Source organism: Antennarius striatus, chromosome 3 (genome assembly GCF_040054535.1).
Source record: "Antennarius striatus isolate MH-2024 chromosome 3, ASM4005453v1, whole genome shotgun sequence".
Lineage (NCBI taxonomy): Eukaryota > Metazoa > Chordata > Actinopteri > Lophiiformes > Antennariidae > Antennarius > Antennarius striatus.
This window is the reverse complement of record NC_090778.1, coordinates 16,230,611-16,254,992: the sequence shown is the minus strand read 5'-3', so window position 1 is coordinate 16,254,992 and position 24,382 is coordinate 16,230,611. Positions and strand designations below refer to the sequence as shown.

Below are 24,382 nucleotides of genomic sequence, written 5' to 3'. Positions count from 1 at the left end.
TACCTTTTTCTCAAACTGGTAATAATTTGCTAGACTTTTTTTTCGTAATAGTTTCATATCACTCAACATTTGATGGTGAGAGAGAAAATACATTTTTTTCCATTCATTTGTACCCTTAAACAAAAGGTGTATGGCATTAGTTGTTTGTGCCAGTGGTGAGAGAATTTCATTTTCCACTGAGTTAAGCAGTGATGAGGCTAATCCTGATGATGACCCACACTATGTTGATTAGGTGAAATGTGCTGAGAAAAGAGAACTGGACAAAAGCTCAATAACACAATTCTATCAAGCTGCTTCCTGACAGTATAATCTTTGAGGGCAAGAGATCGTGGGAATCTTGTTGCTGCTGGTGAGCCAAAATAATTCAGGTTTATTTAACTGGTTCTTTTCAACAACAAATTTAATGAATTTCAAAGTTACGACCCAATTTTAATGTAAAATTAAATTTTAAATACATTATTTTTTGAAGTGTGTTTGTGTGACAGAGAAAATCAGAAAGTGAGATTTGTCCAAGATAATTTGGTCACCATTTATTACTTTCATCAACAACGCAGATAATGCTAGTGAGATTCTTTATTACTATCATCAGTTTTATTGGTGTTGTTAATGTTAAGGTCTGGTCCTCCAACGCGCTAATGCAGAAGTGATGAGTTGATCAATCATAGCTAGTTTGGTACCTGGAAGAGAAATGAGGCAGAAGAGAGGCAGACTGTGTAGTAGATAAAGATAAAAAGCACAAAAGAAAAAGTGATGAAAATAATGAATGGGTAATTTAACTGATTTGCGGTAGATGAGTTATTAGCAGAAAGAAAGTGTGTGAAGGTAGAAAGAATATATCATCTTTTGGAATGATTTTTAATGAACAGTATGTGTGTAAACAACACAAATGGGGATGAAGTTGTTTGAAAGAGAGATTTTTCAGGGGCAGAGGGAGCTAATATGAGAATAATGGAAGCAATGACTGTGGAGGCTGGGGGCATTGAACTTGAATGGTCGATGTTCAAAGCTTCCATTGCTGAAGCTGCAGCTGAGAGCTGTGGTCTCAAGGTCTTGGGTGCCTCAAGGGGCGGTAAACCCCGGTGGTCAGGGAAGCCGTCCGACTGAAGAAGGAGGCCTTCAGGGGCATGTTGTCCCTGGGGACTCCTGAAGCAGTTGCAGGGTACCGACGGGCTGTGATGGAGGCAACACAGAGGGTGTGGGAGGAGTTCGGAGAGGCCATGGAGAAGAACTATCGGACGGCATCAAAGTTGTTCTGGAGGACTGTCCGACACCTCAGGAGGGGGGAAATGGGGGACCATCCAAGCTGTATACAGCAAAGGTGGGACACTGTTGACTTCAACTGAGGAGGTTGTCGGTCAGTAGAAGGAACACTTTGAGGAACTCCTGAATCCAACTACCCCAACTGACCCGTCCTCTGTTGCAGAGGCAGAGCTGGAGGATGATGGGGGATCTGAGTCAATCTCTCGGGGCGAAGTCACCGAGGTAGTTAAACAACTGTTGATGAGATTCGCCCGGAAATGCTGAAGGCTCTGGGTGTTGAGGGGCTGTCATGGATGACACGACTCCTCAACATTGCGTGGAAGTCTGGGACAGTGCCGAAAGAGTGGCAGACTAGGGTGGTGGTTCCTCTTTTTAAAAAGGGGGACCAGAGGGTGTGTGCCAACTACAGGGGCATCACACTCCTCAGCCTCCCTGGGAAAGTTTACTCCAAGGTGCTGGAAAGGAGAGTCCGGCCGATTGTCGAGCCTCAGATTGAGGAGGAACAATGTGGGTTTCGTCCTGGTCGTGGAACAACGGACCAGGTTTTTACTCTCACAGGGATCCTATAGGGGGCTTGGGAGTATGCCCATCCAGTCTACATGTGTTTTGTAGACTTGGAGAAGGCGTACGATCGAGTCCCCAGGGATATACTGTGGGAAGTACTGCGGGAGTATGGGGTGAGGGGGCCTCTCCTCAGGGTCATCCAATCCCTGTACACCCAAAGTGAGAGCTGCGTTCGGGTTCTCGGCAGTAAGTCGGACTTGTTCCGAGTAGCTGTTGGCTTTCGCCAGGGATGCACTTTATCACCAATTCTGTTTGTGATTTTCATGGACAGGATATCGAGGCGTAGTTGTGGTGAGGAGTCTTTACAGTTTGGTGGCCTGAGGATTGCATCGCTGCTTTTTGCAGATGATGTGGTCCTGTTTGCGTCATCAGCCTGTGACCTGCAGCGCTCACTGGTCCAGTTTACAGCCAAGTGTGAAGCGGCGGGGATGAGGATTAGCACCTCCAAATCTGACGACATGGTCCTCAGCAGGAAAACGGTGGACTGCCTTCTCCGAGTGGGGAATGAGGTCCTTCCACAAGTGAAGGAGTTTAAGTATTTTGGGGTCCTGTTCATGAGTGAGGGAACAATGATGCGTGAGATTGGACGGTGAATTGGGGCAGCAGGAGCAGTATTGCAGTCGCTTTACCGCACTGTTGTCACAAAGAGGGAGCTAAGCCGAGAGGCGAAGCTCTCCATCTACCGTTCAATCTTCCTTCCTACCCTCACCTATGGTCATAAGCGATGGGTCATGACCGAAAGAATGAGATTGTGGATACAAGCGGCTGAAATGGGCTTTCTCAGGCGGATAGCTGGTGTCTCCCTTAGAGATAGGTTGAGAAACACTGCTGTTCGCGAGGGGCTCAGAGTAGAGGCTCTGCTCCTTCGTGTGGAAAGGAGTCAGTTGAGGTGGTTTGGGCATCTGGTGCGGATGCCTCCGGGACGCCTCCCTAGGGAGGTGTTTCTGGCACATCCAGCTGGGAGGAGACCTCGGTGCAAACCCAGGACCAGGTGGAGGGATTATATCTCAACACTGGCCTGGGAACGCCTTGGGATCCCCCAGTCAGAGCTGGTGGATGTGGCTGGGGAAAGGGAAGTTTGGGGCTCCCAGTTGAAGCTGCTGCCCCAGCGACCCGAATACGGATAAGCGGTGGAAGATGGATGGATGGAAGCAATAACAGCAAATGGTACTAATTTTATTGTACAGAATTAGTACTGCACAATAAAATGTTACCATACTATTTTATTTTTCATGTGTATGGACAAAGGATGTTGTATGGACAATTCTCTTTGATGTCTCTTACTGCATTGTCTTATGGCCGTGTTGTGGGAAATACTGTTACATAAATTTTGGCTTTAAGGTCTAGGGTAGAGGACAGCCACTTAAATATGACTTTGAACTGTTGCTTTACCTCACTTGAAATAGCTCTGAAAAAGGTCTCTTCAACATGCAAGGATGAGTCAATTAAAATCTTAATGAACAAATACTACTCAGCTGGAAAAGTCTTTGATTAAGGACCGCCCCAATCAGAATATAACATACAGTATTAGGAAAAGAAAATGTCTTGGATAGATATACTTCATTGATCCCAAACTGGAAAATTCACACATCTATAGTTTGTCTCAACTTACCTCAGAATGTACTTTTAATCTGTATTTTTTTGTTTTCTGTTTTAATGAAAAAGCCAGAAAACAAAAATCATTCAGATATTCCATGGACTGATGTTACTCTCTCATGTTGCTGTGAAATGAATAGAAACCTGGAGATGATAGGAAAGACAAGAGAAGACCATTGTTATTACCAGACAATAGTTGATGGGACAGATCAGAGACAGAATGATGGCAGAGAGGAGGAAATTTATAATGAAAGGAGGGACAGCATATGATGAAAGAGGCAAAGACAGAAGCTTATGAAAAACGGACTGGTGGTAATGGGAAAGGAGAGTCGATGTGAATGTGTGTGCCTATGTTTCACAGAACAGAAGTACATGATAGAATTGATTCTTGGGTTGTTTTTCATGTCGGTTAAAAGTTCGAGACATTCAAGAAATGACATGGAGACAAGAGAGTAAGAGCAACCTAGAGACCCTGAGATAGAGAGGGATGCTCTATAAAGTGTTTTGTAGTGTGATTACCCCAGGCCATCATTGGGGATGTTTTTGTTTTCCACTTGAGTGCTTTGTTGTTTATCTGCACAGCTGGCAGAGGGAAGAAAGGGAGCACAGGGAAACATACTAAACAGGCAGGTAAGAAACGGGATTGAATACTTAAAGAACTAATTTATAACTGTGTTCTGCCATTACTTGTCAGTTGTGCATTCTTAACTGTACTGTGTTTGCGCAATATGTACAGGTATAGGTATGTAGAACCAGATATGTGTTTGCAGGGGCCAGACACTAAATCCTTTGAGCAGATATTCACTAAGAACGACGTAGAAGGCAAGCAGTTTTGTGTTTCTGCTCCATCTCTCATTCCTGCTGACCACATACATTATGCAGTGTCTCACCAGTTACACAGAAACTTTTAAGGCCCTGTCCACTCGATGACGGATTTTTTTGAAAACGCAACTTTTTGAAAACACATCGAAAACGTTTCGCGTCCAAATGACAGCGTTTTCAAAAAAATCTCCGTCCACACGCAAACGCATCAGCGCTTTTTCGAAGACGGCTGTAAGCATGCCAAACCATGTGGTGGCAGTATTGAGTCAAATTTTATCCAATAGGAATCCTCCGTGTGTTGTTGTCACAAAACGCCTGCAAGAATGCTGCCGTCAACAAGGTTCATACATCCATCATGTTAGTACACACGAGCCCATAAATATGACGTCACAGCGGTTTTCCTTGCAGGCAAGACGTCAGCATTTATAAAAAGTTGCGAATACACTGTCCACACGACAATGCAGATCCAGCGTTTTTTTAAAAATCCACCTAGGCCAGCGTTTTCAAAAAGTTGAGTTTTCGTTTCGGATATCTGCGTTGTCGTGTGGATGGAAGGCGTAAACGCAACAAAAAGATGCGTTTTCAAAAACTTCCGGCATCGTGTGGACGGGGCCTAAGAAGTATTACTGTCTTCTTTGCCACCACGTTTTTCACACTTTACATTTTTTAAATCACTGTGATTAGTCTAAAACCTAAAGATTTATACTAACTACATCACGCTCAACTGAAAAGAGACAATTTGAACTAGTGATACCATTTAAAAAATGTAATTACTAGATGAAACAACAACAGAAATCAGGTTGCCAGTGGCTCTTTGTAGGAATTGTCTGGATAGAGGTAAGCCTTGTCAAAAGGATAAAGGATATAAAATTTAAATGAATTGCTTAACTGAGGTCTTCACTTCTAACCTTTTCCTCTGGTCTTCTCACTAACTGTTATTCTCTACAGCTCTTTCTGCCTCACTCAGCATCACACAAATACACTGACACATCTTGATTTCACTGTTTCATGAACACTAAAACTGCAACCATAGGTAATGTTATTATGTTTGGTTTTGTTGTCATTATTGGTGTATTATTCCACACTTATACAACCCATGCACTTTCAATCTTAATATTTATGACCTTCGAAACCAAACTGTGGATTAAGTAAATGCCAGTGGATATAAATGTGATTCATTTGTTACTAATGTTCATTCATTTATTTTAGGGGCTTCATATTTTATTTGGCTACAAAACACCAGCAAATCCTGCATCTAAGATGAAAATACAGGATTTTCAGAATGTTGCAGACCAGAAAAAACCATCAGTTCATTGTGGTTCTGATTGTGTAGTTTGTAGCAGTAAACAACCTACATCTGTCACTTGTTGTTGAACTCTAAGTAATATCCAGTTTCTTGAGACTTGACACTTACCATAGGTGCAGTCATGAATACCTTTGAGTTGAAATAAAATAATTAAATCCATAAACAGGATTATTTTAAGGACTGTTTGATATACTAGCATTTCAGAGAGGGGAGAGGGAGTATGGAATTTGATTGCTGGTACCCCTGCTGTTGTAGATCAGAACTGCTGAATGCAATACCCTTTATGATCATGGAGCTTCTTTTATTCAGCCAAACATAGCAACTCTGTGGCCACATTGTGTAAACAGATCAGTCGATCGAACCAAAAACAACACCAAACATTGCAGAGAATTTCTCAAGAAAAACACAGTACTTGAAAATGACAGAGAAATCAGTGGAATAGTGGAGAGGAGATAGTAAAATCTGTATCTTGACAATCATTCAAGGATTCAAAGTGTTTATTGTCATGTGTACAGTAAAGAAACAGGGTTTCCCTGTGGAATGCGCACTCGTTACTCGTGGTTAATGCATTCCAGGAACCACACGCGAATTACAAATTCCGCGATATAGCGACAAACTATTTCTTATTATTTCATTAATTTACGTGTTCATGCGAGAGTGCGCAAGGGATTACTGTACAATGAAAAACTTACTGTGCCATCCGCACGTATTGCCACACAAATTGTTAAATTAGCAACATGTTTATAAAGCATATATATATATATAAGATACTGCGCAGAACCCTCAGACTCCCAGGCCTCTGGTAAGGGACCCGAGCTTGAGGATGACACACAGATAGCACCCCACAAGGGTGAGAGGGACTTTTTTTTATTTTTATATATATATGTATATATATGTATATATATATATATCAATGAAGAGCAAATATAGACTCATTCTATTTCACTTCTTCAGGATGGTATGGTTCTAAATATTGCCTCTCAGCTATTGACATTCTTTTTTTTTCTTTCATTCTCAATTATTTGATTGGGACACAGCCCTTTTCAAAATCCCAGTGCTGTTAACATCCCACACATCTTCTTCAAACTTGCTCAATACTTTTTGAAAATTATTTTGTAGTCTGTCAGGAGAAAACAAGCATTCCTTTCCCTCAGTCTCACATCTTTTATAGCCTTTTTCACACAGAGATTGCATACTATTATTGTTTTCCCGCTCGCGCTCACACAGACGTGCTTTTGGCAGTGTTACTACTCATGCTGTCGTCAAAAGAGGTAGAACTGACAATCACCCCATTATGCCTTCATTATCTTCAAAAAGAACACGGCATACAATTGGCCCAAATTGAAAAGTATGGAGCTTTTTTCTTAATACTCCCTTTGATTTATAAAGTATTAAAACTAATTTGTTTTGGTGTGTCTCAGCAAGTTTTCACAAGACTCAAATAATTTCTAATTTGTTTTATTGAATAAGCCTTGGAGGATGTTTGGAATTTTTTTTTTTTTTGTGTGAAAAAATGACGTCATTGACAAAAATCTGAGTAGTGACATCCCTATCATAGACACATAAACCCAGGAAGGGTGGGACACCTTTTTTTTTTTCAGTTGACGGGCCTCTCATTTGACCCAGCTAATGGCCTGCACATGTCTCTTTCCCTTACTCTAAATTATAACTACAAAGTCGTCATCCTTGATTATACTATTAGATTTATCTGCTATTAAACATGTGATCATGAGACCTCATGAAATTAATCTGTCAAACTAAAGTCAATTTCCTCAAGTTGTTACCAAACATGAGGACCACTTACTTGAATGTCTGACCATTGATTAATTCTACCAAAACTGTCCCTGTCCATGATTCCCTTTGGTTTTGCCATGCTTGGTAGTGAAAGTAGAGAAAGGACGCATGAGACTTTGTTTTGATATAGATTTGAGAGGCCATCCATGATCCGTTTACCATAAAAATTCATGCAGTGACCATTCCAAAAAATGCCTGTATGGGATGGGGTATTTACTTTGCCTGTGGAACTACCGGTATTGGTTGAAGCTTTCTTGAGAAGCAGTCATACAAACACCTTCACACGTCACACTTCCCCGGATCTTGTCATATTTGACTAATGGTTATTGGGATTGGTTGAATTTGTTAAGTTGTTTAATTAAAAAATGTTTGAAGCTATGAGTAAAAACATTACAGCTTTCCTCAATAGAGTATGGGCTTATTTTGGTTGCTATGTGACTTCAAGTAGAGATGTTTTAATTCAGTGTGCTTGCCTTAACATTTGTTTTTTGTTTTAGTCAGTTAATTTAGCTTGCCTTTACCTCATATTCTTCCATGTCAGCTCAAGTGTCTTTGTTACTGTTGTACTGGGTACAACAGTAGCTGATAATTCTGGGTAGGTCAAATTAATATTTAATGGGTAGGGAAGAGGAAGCATTAGTTATTTGTGAAAGGAGAAAGATAAGTATCTGACATGAATTTATCACCAAATCCAGTGTGAAGTGGAAACATTTCCATCCCTCAGTATCAGAAACAACACAGTGATCAGTGTAATTATAATCAGATCCTGTTCATCAGAAACATGATCAGTGTAATTATCATCAGATTATGTTTGTCAAAAACAATCTGATCTCTTTTTCTTGCTTTTCCTGCTTGCCCCATCCTTTCCTCAGTCATGTACAGGTTTTGTTCACACAATGTTGTTTCCATATGATAACACATACAACCGACAGCAATCTCTGATTTTCTTGTATCCATCACAAAAAAGATCTTTTAATTGTTCTGTCTGGGCCTTGTTTTTTCAATGGCTGCTGACAACAATCATGAAAAGAGTCAATCTCTCCTGAGATATTTCACCAAGGAAAATCCAAAAACAAGAAACAACTTTTATCAAATGTAAGAATAGAATGCAAATGGGTGCAGTGTGGATTTAATTCTGGCTTGCATCCCATGTCTATTTTCTCATGTGTTTGAAGTTTAAGAAATCACACCCTTTTGCCAGTTTGAAACATAATGTATTATATATGTATTAGTGTTTTATTCAATACCTCCTGAAAAATGCTTATTAACATGACTTTTTTTTGTTAAAAAAAAACTGAACTATAACAAGGCTCGTAACATTTAGTTCCTTCCTTTGCCTCATGCTACTGTTTTCTCTAGTTAGTGTCCTCCTTAACGACAGCTGTATACTTCTACAGCATGCTGCTCCATTTATGAATGAAAATTAGTGTGTGAATAAGAAAGTTTGTTTGATGATTGAGTCTATTGGACATACAAGCTGATAAAAGCCGTGATCAAAAACTTGCATTTAAAACATTCAACAATGTTTCTTTTTTGTCTGGTGCAGAATGTTGCTTTGATCACCTTCATCTATGAAAAAAATTGTGACAGGTCAAATGTCTGTTTTGTAATGTGAAGTAATTTTGAAGTATAGTAACTTAAATGCGCACAATAAATAAATTTCAATTATGTGCACTGGTCTCTTCCAATTTTTTTTATGCCAATTATATAGTTTTGATCAGTTTCTAATTGTTCATGGATTCATTAATTCATTCACTGTCTTGAAGACTAGATAATGGTTTGTCTTGTCTTCAACTGCTTATTCAAGTTAGGGGTCACAGTTTATGCTGGAGCCTATCCCAACTGACTGAGGGTAACAGGAGAGTACACCCTGGATTCATTGCCAGTTCATCACAGAGCCACATATGAACAGATAACCATTAATGCGAGCTCACACTCACACCTGTGGACACTTGAGTGACCAATTCACTTAAGCCGCATTATTTTGGTGGTGGGAGAAAGCCAGAACCCAGAAAGACCCCATGCAGACACTGAAAACACATGCAAACACATTTTTTATTTATGTACGTATTTATTTACTTATCTAAGCCTTTAAATAAGTAAGTATATACTAAATATTTATCCCTATTTGAGAGAAATAGGGAGAAAGAGGGAGGGCTTGCATCAATTAAAAACTATCGTATCAATAGGATGTGGATCAGCTGATAATATCACATAACATGGCAATGCAACTCAAAGAGAGAATTGGTGGTAGTATTGGAAAAAGCTCCACCCGAGGATAGAGCATTTGCTGTACAAGCTTCTGTATCCCCCGCATCTGGTCACGGGGAGCTGGAGCCTATCCCTGCTAGCATAGGTGGTGAGGCGGGGGACACTCCGGGCATGACGCCAATGGGCCGCGGAGCCACACACAAAGACAGACAAACACGCACACACTCTCACTCCTACGGGCAATTTGGGACTGGCCAATTAACATTTATGAACCCTCCCCATTCTAATATTAAAACACCTTATATCTGCATTACCTTTTCCTACACTGTTATAGATTGTTTAACGTACTTTTAAAGTGTTTCTTTAATACACGGAAGTGCACTGCATTCTGTGATTCTCAGAACGCTGCAAACGTCCACTTACTGTCAGCTAATACGATCTGCGTACGGTATCACGTGACTACTATAATTCTGTGAAATAGTGAAGCCGTGCATTTTGAAACGCAAACAATGAGGGATTACTGTATCTATTGTTAATGCTTTTGATGATGATCAAAGATACATTATTGGATGTTATAGAACACCCAGTGATTTTCCCAAAATCACCGGGTGTGTTGAATGCTTTAGAAATGTTACACCTACCCTGAGGAGACCTTAACCTTGTCTTCTATCCTAGCAGTGTTGTCAAGTCACCTGGAGGCCCCCTCTGCTGTTTCTGTGGTGGACTTGATGTTTTTCTGTTTATAGCCCCAGTGACCCTATGAAGTGTAGACCTTGCAGAGTGAGCATCCAACAAAGCCTCGACACTGTCTCCACCCAGCCATCCATTTTCTTGTAGACAAGACGACCGTAATCACCTCTGAACATGTCACCAGTGTGTCTTGGTTCAGCTCAATCAGTACCAGTAAATTTGTAGATGTTGCAAAAGAGGTTGGTCTGATCACAGTCAGCAATGATTCAGCCTATAGGAATGAAGAGTGTTGTGTGTACATTAATCTTCAACTAAACTAAAATTAAATTTGACTTCCAGAAGAAAAAGGCTGACCTCTCTCCACCAACCACCAAATGAGAGGTAGAGTGGGTCTCCTTGTAGTTTCTGGGAACAAACAACTCATTTCACATGATCTTACAGCACCACTGTTCTGGTTACAATGGTTCAACAGTGTTTTCTCTGAACCCTCAAGAATACTATCCTTGTCTGCGCAACTGCTCAAAGGCTTTAACCATCATTCCATTGAATGCACCTTAACATATGGTATCACTGGCTGGTGTTAAAACTGCACTAAAAGCCAACCGCAAATCCCTGCAGAGGGTCATCAAAACATCTGAAAAAGATAATTGGACTCCTGTTAACCAACACTGGAGGATATGTTTCTGTAGATCAGCATCATCCTAAAAGATGACACTCACGCCTTTTATCAACTCTTTACTCTGTTGCCATCTGGGAAGAACTACGGGGCCATTACAATCCACATATTGCAGATATTCTACTGCAATAACTGTAGATAGTATGTGCAATTTGTTCACATATGGTTTATAGATTTTATGCAATAGTGAGCATGTGGAGTGCTGTTTTAGGTGATCCACATGCAAAAATTGTTTTACCACATGGAACAAAGGAATTAAAGGTTTGTAATTCTGCCTAAAATAACGTGATAAAAGCACTGTCTTGCCTCAATGGAGTAGTTTCAATGTGCTTTGGAAACTTGAGTTAACTTGCCTGGTTTCTTGGATAACAATGTCATCCAACAAGAAGTGAAACGCCTGCCACATTTCCCCTCTTCAGCAACACCATTCCCCTGGATTTAGCTGCATTGAAGCTTTTCCTTGCCCATTGCTTGGGCACAGAGGTTAAATGATATGGTGCATCTACAGTAGTTGCTCTTTTCAAGCCAATCTGATTCAATCAGTATCTTATTTTATACTCCATTGTTTGTGTTTATATAAAAAGATCAAATTTATAAGGTTTATTATTAAATGACCAATTACAATCTACAGTCTATATCAGGGCTTTGAATCAGAATTTTTTGCCAATCAATTTGTTCCAAACAGAAACGGAATTATAACGTTTCCGGTTTTGCGTTCCACCCCTAAACTGACTTTCCTGAACCGATTAGAACAAAAAAATAAAGTTCCTGAACCGGTTAATAATGTTCCTTGTAAATATAAATATGTAGGTGCCGTATTTTGCGCACTATAAGATGCACTTATGCGTCTTAGAAGCCTTAATATTTCTCAAAAATCAATGCTGCGCCTTTAAACATTAAGCGTCTTATGTGTACACTGAGTTCCAAAATTTGTAAAAATGTTTTTGTGTGATATTAGTCTGGCTCCGCCAGATCAGCCATTGTCCACCGACATAGGATGTAATACGTCACTACGTACTCCGGTAGCGATAGACCAATTAGAGAACATGACGCGAGGCTACGTCCGGCACACCTCTGGTAGGTACCGGTATAGGGTATATGCTGGTACTGTACCGTAGGTATGCTGTTAACCGCATTTGATTGGCTAAAGACCCCCGACGGTGGTGTCAGCGAAGAGACACGCTTACGACGCAACATGTAAACTCCAGGCTATCAGTTTCGGTTGTTCCGGTTCACGTAAAGAGACCGAGTGGCTTTTTTCACGCTTTGCCATCCCTCTTGATCTGTGACTCCATGCACGCTCGCACCATCGCTTCTGTAAAAAACAACGTCAAGCGGCTGAATTCGGAGCTTGCCATCATTCTGGAGGATTAACGAAAGAACTTCACCCGCCGACATCGGTGTAAACAGAGCCTTTAAAGTTAAGCTGTGTGCGTTGTGGAGTGATGGGAAACACACGTTTACCAGGATTGGAGGCAGTGCCGAGCGAGTTACACCGCAAGTTACACCCCCACAATAGGTGCGTGGATTGCGGATGCCTGGACTAACGTGTCTGCTTCGACTTTTGTCCGATGTTTCGCAAAAGCCGGCATCATTACCGGACAGCCACCCGGAAACGTGACGGTCAGCAATCGTGAAATTGCCGAGATATTCAATGCAGACCGAAGATGAGGACTTTCGAAGGATTTAGCACAGATTTATCAAAAAATAAAGAAATAAAAACATATTTAAAAAATAATGTCAGGGTATTTTTTGAAACTTAAATACGTAGTACAACACAGTTCAACCACAGTCAGCTTTTTGCTTCCGTTAGCAAGCATGTACCGGACAATAATGTGCGCCGTGTGTCTGGTTAAAGTACAGAAATAAACTCCATTATTTAGACTGCGCCTCTTTATACAATGTCTCGTTCATCACCCTCTTTACCTGTGCAGCATCACCTGGCCTGGTAATCTCTTATAAATGCCTCTGTTTCCACTTTGGTGTCTAATGAATGTGGGAACTTGAATCATTTGGAATGGAGTGTGTGCCCTCGGGGGAGTTTAAATTTTAATTAGCTGAATTAATGGGGTGGTATGAGATCAACATAGTGATAGAAAAAATGAAAGAAACATGTCTAAAAGTGATGGGGGTAACCACAGAAGTATCAAAAGAATGTGCCAAAGGATGTTTTTTGCGGATCTTTTTGAAAAGTGTTCACTGGCGCTTGACCTGTATCCTGTCAACCTTAATCTCAGATGATTATTCATTCAATTTTGGAAACACCCAGGGTCATCAGTTGGGTAATTTAGTGAAGATAGATGTTATACATTTGTGCTCTATTCATCGTACTCTTATAACTATATTACACACATGGGGACAAGATAAAAGCTGTTTTTATCTGATGTTTATGTACTTTTTACTTGATTTAAATAAAAATACATTATTGCCCAGTATTCAATATTAGCCCTACTGCATAATCTGTTAATTGTGAGTCTGTCTTTGTTTTATTACTACAGTTATATTTGAGCTCAACACTTTTAAAAAATATTAAAATTTTGCTCCTAGTTCAATAAGAGAAGCAAATGACTAAAAGAGGCTATGTTACTTTTAACATCGAATGAAAACATTTGAAGAGCACTTTTGACAGGGAATAAAATAATTGTTAGGTGAATGATTTTGTAGCTATGTGTACTAGGAGATACAGTAGGTGAATGCTACAAATACCCCCTTGCCAAGAACAAGAGGACCAGATGAATAGAGGGGTATGCAAGTGATGTCAGAGTAGGCGTAAGTCACCATGGTTACAGGCACTGACTAACATCATTGTTGATATCAAGTTCTGTAATGATAACTTTCATCTTGAATGTTGTAAAAACACAATAAAAGATACAATAGTAAAGATGTGTTGATTGTGACAATTAGAAAACCAGGGTCATCATATAGATGCAAAAACTGGCCAGTTATATAAATAACAGGAATCCTGATTCCTGGACAGAGTTAAGACCAATATTCCAATATTTTTAGGTTGTAAAGATCACAGAGTCCATCCTTCTTTGGTGAAAGCACATAATTGTTTGTTTCATTTCCAGTTTAAATGTGTACATACTGTTGAATGCTTTGATTAGTCCAGCTGGAGGACTCTGGTGGGAGTGGGTTGTCAGTATGTAGGCTCTATTTTGTGCCTGTAAGAAATTTCTGTCAGGCAATGTTTTATTTTCTTAAATTGGATCATTTTATTCCAATTACTGTACAGCTGCAAAACATTACAAGCCCCTTCACATGCAGTCCTTATTACCAGAGCACAATATGAGAATGCAATATTTCAATATGAGCCTATTTAATATGGCCTTTTTGTTCAATCTGTTGTTGGCAGGTGTCCTGGTAGAAGTCTGCAGGGAACTCACCATGATGCAGGAAACAAATGACGGAATAAACAAAGATGTGGTCTTTTCAGAGATTCAACAGAACATACCTGCTGTAAGACCACCACCTACATGTGTCTCCCCTGTCCCCGCCTGCTGATCTGTCCCATCTATCCCACTTGCACTAGACTCAATGTGTATGTTCTTCACAATCATGAAAGAACATCTACAACTCCATGTCCGTCACCTTGAATGACATCTTCCAAATCATGGTAGTTTTCTGTCTGTGAGTCATAGTGATACATTGAAAGAGATATATATATATATATATATATATATATATATATATATATATATATATGAGAGAAAGATTGTCTAGTTGTGCATGCATGCACAAGTAGACGTTTAAACAAAGGTCTCTGACTTTACATTGAGTGTGTCCCGTGACACCCCTAAATTCAAAACATTACCCAGACCTACTTGCATAGATCAAAGCCCTAGCTTTGATGTATGGCCTTCTCTTTCTATCTTATCCAGTTCCTGAGTGTACAAAAGTTGAAATTTGACCTTGACCTAGTTTTCTCAATCATCATCATCTCATTTTCATCCCCTTTGCCGCCCAAGTAATGTAGCAAACCACTGATCTGTAAAGCAACAACGGTACTTTGTGTGTGTGTGTGTGTGTGTGTGTGTGTGTGTGTGTGTGTGTGTGTTTTTCTATTCTTGTAACTTCTCCCTGTTAAACCATGTCCAGTTTCTCACTTCTAATGCCAAGAAACCCAGTAATTATGCATGCCCGGGGACAGAAGACTTAATATTTTAACACACACAAAAAAAAATCGGCTTTTTCTTGTCATACCTTGTGATGCTTGCAGAACAAAATCTGTTTCCATTTTCGGCTTTTCCCTTCAGGAGTCGCCACAGGGAATCAATTGCCCCCATCTAACCCTGTCTTCTGCATCCTCTTCTCTCACACCAACTACCTTCATGTCTTCTTTCACTACATCCATACACCTCCTCTTTGGTCTTCCTCTAGGCCTCCTGCCTTGCAGTTCAAAACTCAGCATCCTTCTACCAATATATTCACTATCTCTCCTCTGGACATGTCCAAACCATCTCAGTCTGGCCTCTCTGACTTTATCTCCAAAACCTCTAACATGTGCTGTCCCTCTGATGTACTCATTCCTGATCCTATCCTTCCTGGTCACTCTCAGAGAGAACCTCAGCATCTTCATCTCTGCTACCTCCAGCTCTGTCTCCTTTCTTTTCCTCACTGGCACTGTCTCTAGACCAAACAACATCGCTGGTCTCACCACAGTTTTGTACACCTTTCCTTTCATTTTAGCTGAAACTCTTCTATCACACATCACACCTGACACTTTTCTCCACCCATTCCATCCTGCCTGTACGCGCTTCTTCACCTCTTTTCCACACTCTCCATTGCTCTGGACTGTTGACCCTAAGTACTTCAAATCCTCCACCTTCTTGATCTCTTCTCCCTGTAACCTCACTCTTCCACTTGGGTCCCTCTCATTCACACACATGTACGCTATCTTACTGCGGCTAACCTTCATTCCTCTCCTTTCCAGGACAAACTTCCACCTCTCTAGTACGTAGGGTGGTTAGTGTTTTTAGCCTGGTAATTTTACAATAATTTAAAATAATATTATCATGATAAGTTATTAGTTTAGTCAGAGCAGTCCTCTAGTATCTTTTGTCATCGTTGAACAAGAAGAAAGTATTTTAAGAAATTCTTCATAATTATCTCAGGCTTAACAAATAAGCAGCAGTTCAGTTGCTGCACCAGACCATGTGCATTACACATTCTGGTTGACTGATAGTGGGTTTTTTTGTCAGCCGTGGGTTAATATTTACTGTTCAGCAGGCTTCTCCATTAGCCAATTGTTTTGAAGTTAACTCTATCATAGCAAGACAACCGTTAAACTCAAAATTAAATTCCATGCAAATAATCTGTCTTTTTTTTCTCTCTAATTTACCATCATAGTTCAGTTTCTGAAGAGCGGGTGAAATCAAATTTTGCTCACAGACATTAAAGTGACATTTAACAATCGCTGATATTTCTTCAAGATCGTGGGTTTTAGTGTACTAAAGTGACTGAAATGCTGAAAGAAAAGTCTAAGAATGAGTGTACATGAACTGAGATCCCTTGTACTTAGAATTAAACATTACTGTTCATGTCCGCATGTCGCTGCTGCATTGGTTGGTGAGCATGAGTGTTGAAATAGAGCAATAGAATCTAAAAGGACTTTCTGAGTTCCTCACACAAGTAAACAGTTCCAGATAAGAAGAAAACCTGATATGATCACAGGAATTATCTTTTCCAGGATCTCTCTGTGTTCTCTGCCTTGCTGATTCTCAGCAGCTGATGTGATCCTCAGCCATTTGCATTTTTCATGTTGTGACATTTGAGTTGCCTTTGTGTTTTGACTTGGCATATAAATTAAACACAAAAAATACTCTTACAGTAGATGCTACTTTGTGACAGTGTTTAAACATGAAGCAAACCCAGTCGTCACATTTGTTTCTCAGAAAAAGAGAGTAAAGAAAATACACAAGTGAAACCTCTGATGACTAAAGATGGATAATGGGAAAGAAAAAAAAGGAAAACAGAATGGAGCAAGAAATTAAAAAAACTCAGAATCATGGTAGTGGGGATCTTTGGTTATTCGCATGAAAGACACGCTGACTGTGTGTAATTGACTTTGTCAGCAGAACGGATTTAACCTGTCCAACATTAAACAGGGAAGGTCCAGCCCCCACGGATCACTAATTAACTCAATGGTATGTTAGTTTTGTTTAGTTTTTTTATCACAATTGTATCAGGAAGATCATCTCAAAATCCTCTCAAAATATTCAAGTTCAATCACCTCTAAAACAGTTTCAATAAAAATTGAACACCATGACTATAATGAGGTTGGGATTTGTGGTAGGACTGTTATTTTAGACTCAATTGCTTTTAGTTACCTGTACTTAATAGAATGACAACTGGTTATAATCTCAGTAGATTAATCTGGTGATCCTTCTGTTTGTTTGTTTGTTTGTGTGTGTGTGTGTGTGTGTGTGTGTGTGTGTGTGTGTGTGTGTGTGTGTGTGTGTGTGTGTGTGTGTGTGTGTGTGTGTGTGTGTGTGTGTGTGTGTGTGTGTGTGTGTGTGTTTGTTTGTTTTTTGTAAAAATGTTTTCTTCCCTCTCAATTGTCCTGGGATATGAAGACCATGAAAAAACTGAAGATTATACTTCCTTGTCTGGGAAGGTTCAGAACAATTGTCGGTCAGTGCTGCCACCAGTGCACCCCAAACAGTCTGGTGAGTGTGAGTACCCCTGCCACAAGAACATGGGTATTTCTGTGCGTCTTCAGCTACCAAAGAATCTCCTTGAGGGAGATTTTTAAAAACTGTGTTTAAATATGTGCATAGAGATGGGGTAAGCTATACAGTGTTTTATAAATTAGTAAGGTATTTTCATAATAAGGTATTTTCATAAATACCTGTGTTTGTGTAGCAGGGGCCTGAATGAGAACAGGGGAAAGGGAACTCTGAAAATTAGACAAGGTGTTAACTGTATGCTTCAGTTCCAGTCAAACCATTTATTTTTATTTTTATACATGTACCCACAGAGAAGCATTCCTTATTTGCAATATACTGTATAATGAATTGGTACGTGCTGAAAAGAGCCCTTTCTGAGATGATGTTCATACTCAGGTTTATGAGTGTTTTTCTACCTTTTCACTGCACAAGAAGCTTGGACAAAGGTCTTCCCTTGGCTTCCACAACTTACTGAGAATCAATGAGACACACACTAGGTATTGATAATATCTGAAGTATCCAGGCATTATAACATACAAACCTGCAGTTCCAGAATACTTCCACATTGTCTGTTTGCTGTCATAGGTATCGAGGCTGGCTGGTGCGGAGGGCCTGTTGTGCGTTGTTTGTGATTGGATGCAAGGTCAACGCAAGTCCTGTCGGCAACAGAATGGAGGGAATCTGTCAGAGCATCAGGTACATGAGGGGAAAGAGAAATAGGAGAGTGGTGAGAGATGTCAGAGGAGAGTAAATAAATGATTGGCAGAGATACAGAAAATAAAACTCCTGCAGGTTTTCTGCATTTCTGTTGAGAAGGAGATAGAAAGGACGCGAGGAGATAAGAGACACAAACAAAAATATAGAAATGAAGGCTATCTTGGGGTCTGTGCTGAGTGAATGGAGAGCAATGGGATAACTCGAAACAACAGACTTCCCCCATCATTACAGAGTCTTGGGTTTGTTATCTTCTTTCGTTGGTATAATTGTGTTTAACCTCAATGTGACTTCTGAAGTTGGGGGTTGGTCCTGTCTTATTGGACTGCTGTTGTTTGACTGTGTGTAACACCAAACAGGCTTTGTGCTGTGTTAACTTTATTGTGCCGGACTTTGTGTTTCAGGGTCAAGAAGGCCCTCACAACAGAGCAAACAGTACCAGAGGTGGGAGACAGCCCAGGGCAGATAAACCAACTCTCACCATTCCTCCCCCTCATTAACACCTGCATACTGCCTGGTCTCCTACGGTGTGTGTTTGTTTATGTGCGTGTGGGCTGATAGGTAAAATGTCTGGGGTGGTCAAGTCTTTGGTCAGTGTTTTTTTTGTCAGATTGACAGCAGAAAATTTACAGTTGTATATTTATTCTAGCATAGAACCAAGAAAGGATTTTTATAATTTATAATAGTTTTAACAGATCCAAATTGTGTAGCAAATAACACAAATTATTTAAGACTTCAGGTTTGTGATAAGGCACTGTGCTTAAGTTAAATAGTACATCATAAAACGTTTTGGTTCATCAGAAGTCCAGACATCTCAGTGTCAACTAGGGTCGCCTCCCACTGCTCGAGACCAGTTGCAGGCATGTGAAATAGACCTTGCAAGAAACTTCGGGAAGGTGATTTTTAAGTATGGTAATTCATTTGCATTTTATTGCTTAACATTAGTATTTACTACAGGAAGCTTCGTTTGCAATTATAGAGATCAGATGTTTCAGGTTCCAGGTCTGCACACACAGCAGCAGGGATTTTGGCTCATTCCTCTGTATACGTTTTCTACAGATCTTCAGGTTTCAGGGCTGTCGCAGGACAGCTCCCCCCAAAGATTTTCTATCGAGTTCAGGTCTGAGACTGGCTATGCCACTCCAGGACCTTGAGATGTTTTTTAAAGAGCCACTTCCTAGTTGTCCAGTCGCTGTCACGCTGGAAGACCCAGCCTCGACCCATTATCATTGCTCTTACTGAGGGAAGTAGGTTGTTAGCCAAGATCTCGAACTACATGGCCCCATCCATCCTACACTCAATATGCTGCAGTCGTTGTGTCCCCTCTGAATGATGTCCCCAAAGAATGATGGGATAGTGTTCAGACAGTTGTCTTTCATACAGGTAACAAGTTCAAACAGGTGCAGTAAATACAGGTATTGAGTAGGGAACAGCAGGGCTTCTTAAAGAAAACCTAACAGGTCTGTGGGAACCGCAATTTTTATTGGTTGGTTGGTGATCAAGCACTAATGTGCAATAAAATGCAAATTAATTATTTGAAAATCATACAGTGTGATTTTCTGGATTTTAATTGAGATTACATCTCTCACAGTTGAAGAATACATAAGCTAAAAATTAGGCTTCTGCCTCCTTTGTTAATGACAAAACCTGCTAAATCGGCAGTGCATCAAATACCCCCCACTATAGGTATAGCAGAGCAGATGATGCGGTCACTATGGTTTCAATGTATAATCCCACTTAAGTCTTTAAACTGTTATTGACTAGATTGCTCCAATCCAGTATCCTGCGGCTGATGTGTAGAAATATACCAAACACATGAAAATAATAACAAAAGAAAACATAGGCACACATGGGTCTCTACTGATACAGCCACATACAACTACAGTTGTTCATATTTTGACATAATTGTGGTTCCAATTGTGTATTTTAGAAAAGGCTACCTTTGAATTTCACAATAATGTGGTGACAGTTCCATTTTGGCAAGGATTAACAAGACACCAATAGGATACAGTCAGCATTATCAATGCAAAAAGGGCATTAAAGAGTTGCAATGTCTGACGAGCCCGTAGTATAAGGCCTACTAAATATGCCTCCTTTTTCCTCAAGATGAAAATGAGTCTGGTATAAATTGTGTTTATGTTTTGTGCTACTGCTCACTTTTATTTAGGAATTACACATATGCTGTCCTGGTGACACAGTGTGAGCTAGCCTATGAGCTAGTTCAAATCAACAACTCAAAATGTACTGCATGCACGCATAATTCTGTTTTTGGCTTTATGAAGACAATCTTTTGGAATATTTTCACCTCAACCATTTCCCATGTCCGCCTCTGCCTGCCAAGCTTGTGCTGCTCCACATACATGTTGCTGTCCACCCCCCTATCGCAGCATCTACCTGTAGGCTCCAGTCAGGCAGATAAAAAAAAGTTTTCTCATCTTTTGCTAGCTCTTATTTAAATATTTCTGTGACAAATTATGGCTATCAAAGCTTAGATAATCCGTTGTGATAATAAAAAATTTAGGAGCACTAACCATATCACCAAAGCTGTGGCCTAAAGTTTGTATTCACAATTGTCTTTTTAAAAATATAAAATGCAGGAGTGTGTTGTCTCATTCATATAAATACTTTCTGACCCAGTAGAGTATGCAATGATGTTTTTATTTGCAGATGTCTTCTGATAGTATTTTTCTGTTTCTCTTTGACATGTTCAGGGTGTTCCTGGACATCAAAGCTAAGGTAGTGGGCATGTAGACCCTACCAATAGCAATACCCAAGGTGTGAATTTGTGATTATATAAAAACAACAGGCTACATCTCTGCCTCATGTTTCCCCTCTTCATCTGTCATGAATGTTTAAAGAGCTACAGATCTGTGTCTGACTGAGGCGGGTCTGATATTCTCATGCAAAGCCGAAAGTCGTCAAGATGTGAAATCTAATTATTTTATAGAAAATCTTGCAAAGTGGCACCTTCTTGCAGAGTTGTAGGCATAGGTGTGCTTATTTGCCCTAGAGCAGGCAGTTGGTTTGGAGCACGCAGGAAATATTGTGGTGCTTTGTTCTTGTTCACATTGATCCCTCATTCACTCTCCTAATCACTCAGCCACCCCCACGCTCTCTCCAACATTGATCTGGGGATGAGGGGCAAACTTTGAATGTTGTGTTTACTAACAGCAGCTGACAAATCCAGAAAGTACAGTGTATACTGTGGAAGAAACAGAGCTACAGATTGGCTGGAGAAGTCAAAATGTTTTGAGAAACAGATTATTGCCCTTGGTTCTTTTAACTGGATTTAACCATGATAGCAAAAGTAGAGTATTGCTAACATTGTCTTGAAAACACATATCTGACAGATTTCACTGTGCTGAAGAAGCAGGTATTGTTGCAGCACCAATTGATTAATGATTTGTTGTTCAATTGGATACAAAAGAGCTCACTGTGTTTTCTAAATTAGGTCAGCATATATTAAGTATAACATGAAAATCTAATTTAACTTCATGGGTTTTTTTCCATACTGGTATAATGAAGCAGAATTTTATTTATGTTGTCTTTGGTTTTTGACTTTTTTTGATAATTGAATTGAACCGTTTGTGGGTCATTTAACATCCATACAGAATACTGAGGTAAGTTATCAGATAACAAATTACTCCTTTTGAGGACTTTATTGTAGAGCTTTAAAAGATCAATAATGACAATAAATGTATACCAAATACTAGGGACAAATTTTCCAACACTGGTGCCACTTGAAACTGCTTATATGTTGAGTTTCCATACGATATAGGCTATTGTGTGGCACTAATTCTCTTCATCATTCTCCTCAAGATGATAGTTATTCATGCATAAAGCTTTCACTGCCAGTGGATGCAAGTGTACCAGTGTGTCATCAAATTAAATCCTTTTTTAGGGTTTCCTTAGATTTAATTTTGTCCTTTGGAGACTCATCAGGAGCGACCCTTCACTGTCCTCCGTTTTTCTGAAGCTGTCCTCCATTTTGCTTTTTCTTAATGTCATTTGTTTCTTTATGTATATCTTTATTCTGCCACACTTCTCACTTAACTCCATACTTGCTTTGTCTAAACTTGTTATCATTGGTGATGATTTCTTCTTTCCCTCACCACCCTTCTCTTTTTTCCTCTGTCCTTCATTGCATCTCTCCTCACACTATCCTCTCCTAACTAGATTCGCAGCCTGGGCGATGCTGAAGATGTTTGGTTCCATATTTGACAGTATTCAGGTTAACCTCAACCATCTGCCACCCTTGCACAGAGCTTCACAAGAGGTACAAGTATTTATAAACATGTGCGCACACACACACACACACACACACACACACACACACGAACGAAATGTCCTTTTTTTTTTTTTTGTAGTTGAGTAAATGTGCACATAAGTGCCACTGCAAAAGGGGTCAAGTCCCCCTGCAAAACTTGGAAAGCATAAATGTTACAGCACATCTACCATGATGTTGTTACTACATACAGTCAATCTCAGGAACCAAAACTGTGGGGCTCGGCACTCTAATGACATAGTTGGTATCCCCATTTATACATATCCACTTCAAAACATTTCAAGTTATTCCAAAATGTTAGAGTATTTAGTTTTATCTGATTTGTTTGATTACTTTTGAAAGTCTGTTAGAAAAATATCAAAAACGTGAAGGTTTTTCTATTATATTTAATTGTTTCCATTTTTTAACTGATGAGTATTCAGTTCTAATTACACGGTTGACTTGATAAAAATAAATAATTCTGTGGCTGCTGTTGTCCGTGTTCAGGCTGGGTGTGAAATAATTCTGCAAACTGACTTTAGCTTATATTTCTCACCAATTACATGAATGAATCAACACCATAAGAAGTGGTTTGGTTTCATAACCCATGAGAATATTGCATTGGCTTTCAGATCACTTTTAATTTGACTGAATGCAAATCTGGAAATATTAAATTAGCGTGCATAATGGGTTTATTCTTAATTTATCTAGTTTAGCCTCAATTGTATAATCTAATTGTCCAAATTTTCACCTTGTAATCCCACATTGTTTTCATGCATGGGTTTTCATGAGGAGGAGCCTGTTTTCAGTTTTAGTATGCTTGTGTGCTTCTAAGCATCATCCACAGGTTTTCATCTATTTATTATTATTATGTATTTAAAAAAGCAAAAAAATAGGTGAAACCAAACATTCCATTATCTTGATTTTATTTTAAAGTTGTGGGTCTTGACAATAATACTATTTAAATATAAGACCCTTATACCTTTCATAATCCATGTCCAACTCCTGCACAGTGCCATAATGTTATTAATGATGAATGCGAATGTGAAGAATCTTGTTTAACTGTGGCTGCTTCTGTGCTCAATTTCAGGGATCTCCACTCGTTTACGTGTATGTGCGTCAGAGCCCCGTGGACTGCGCTCTCATTTCTCTGGCACTCTTCTGCCACAACCTGAGAATCCCATACACTGTGTATCCCCTCCAGGTTCACAGCTGCTCACTAAGGTAGAGCCATACAAGCACAAAATATTACATAGTGGCTGTACTTGGATGACAAATATACTGCATATATAGTGATATGTAGAATATGTAGTTTGTTCATAATACGAGAAATCGTAGTCGTATTGTAGATGCGAAGTGTGCTTCTATTCATCAGAGCAATTTTGAATTTTAAACATTTTGAAAATTCTTTGTCATTCAATGCTTCGTAGATGAAGTGTCTGTGAGATGGTGTTCTCTTTTTACCTTACAGAGCAATCTTACAGAGAATAGGTGTGGTCCTCCTTCCACCGTCTTCACCGACTGAACAGGATGCTGAGAACAACAGACTTTACTCACCCGCCATGACCTCCGTAAGTCAGTTTTTCAGGGGTTTGGGGTCATTTGATGTAGGATTTCCTAATACAGTAATCCCTCACTTCAAGATGCATGGCTTCACTACTTTGCAAATTTTTAATATGTAAGCATGTGATACAGTACATGCGGGCTGACAGCATCTGGAAGTGGGCTGTGTTCTGAGACTCACGAAACGCAGCGCACTTCCGTGAAACACATACTGTTTAGAAACAGTTTAGAAACATGCGGGAAAAAGTAATGCA

At 39.7% G+C, this 24,382-nt stretch overlaps 1 protein-coding gene across 1 annotated transcript in view; it reads left to right on the top strand.

The window, feature by feature from the left end:
- The first annotated feature begins 1,175 nt into the window (after positions 1-1,175).
- gpat2 (glycerol-3-phosphate acyltransferase 2, mitochondrial) overlaps positions 1,176-24,382 on the top strand; it is a 42,276-nt gene continuing 19,069 nt past the window's right edge. Inside the window, exons 1-8 of the mRNA XM_068310809.1 lie at positions 1,176-1,305; positions 17,478-17,593; positions 18,020-18,084; positions 18,173-18,283; positions 18,706-18,828; positions 22,478-22,577; positions 23,656-23,789; positions 24,037-24,136. Coding sequence (XP_068166910.1) covers positions 1,176-1,305; positions 17,478-17,593; positions 18,020-18,084; positions 18,173-18,283; positions 18,706-18,828; positions 22,478-22,577; positions 23,656-23,789; positions 24,037-24,136 — 879 coding nt within the window. The remainder of the gene's footprint in view (positions 1,306-17,477; positions 17,594-18,019; positions 18,085-18,172; positions 18,284-18,705; positions 18,829-22,477; positions 22,578-23,655; positions 23,790-24,036; positions 24,137-24,382) is intronic.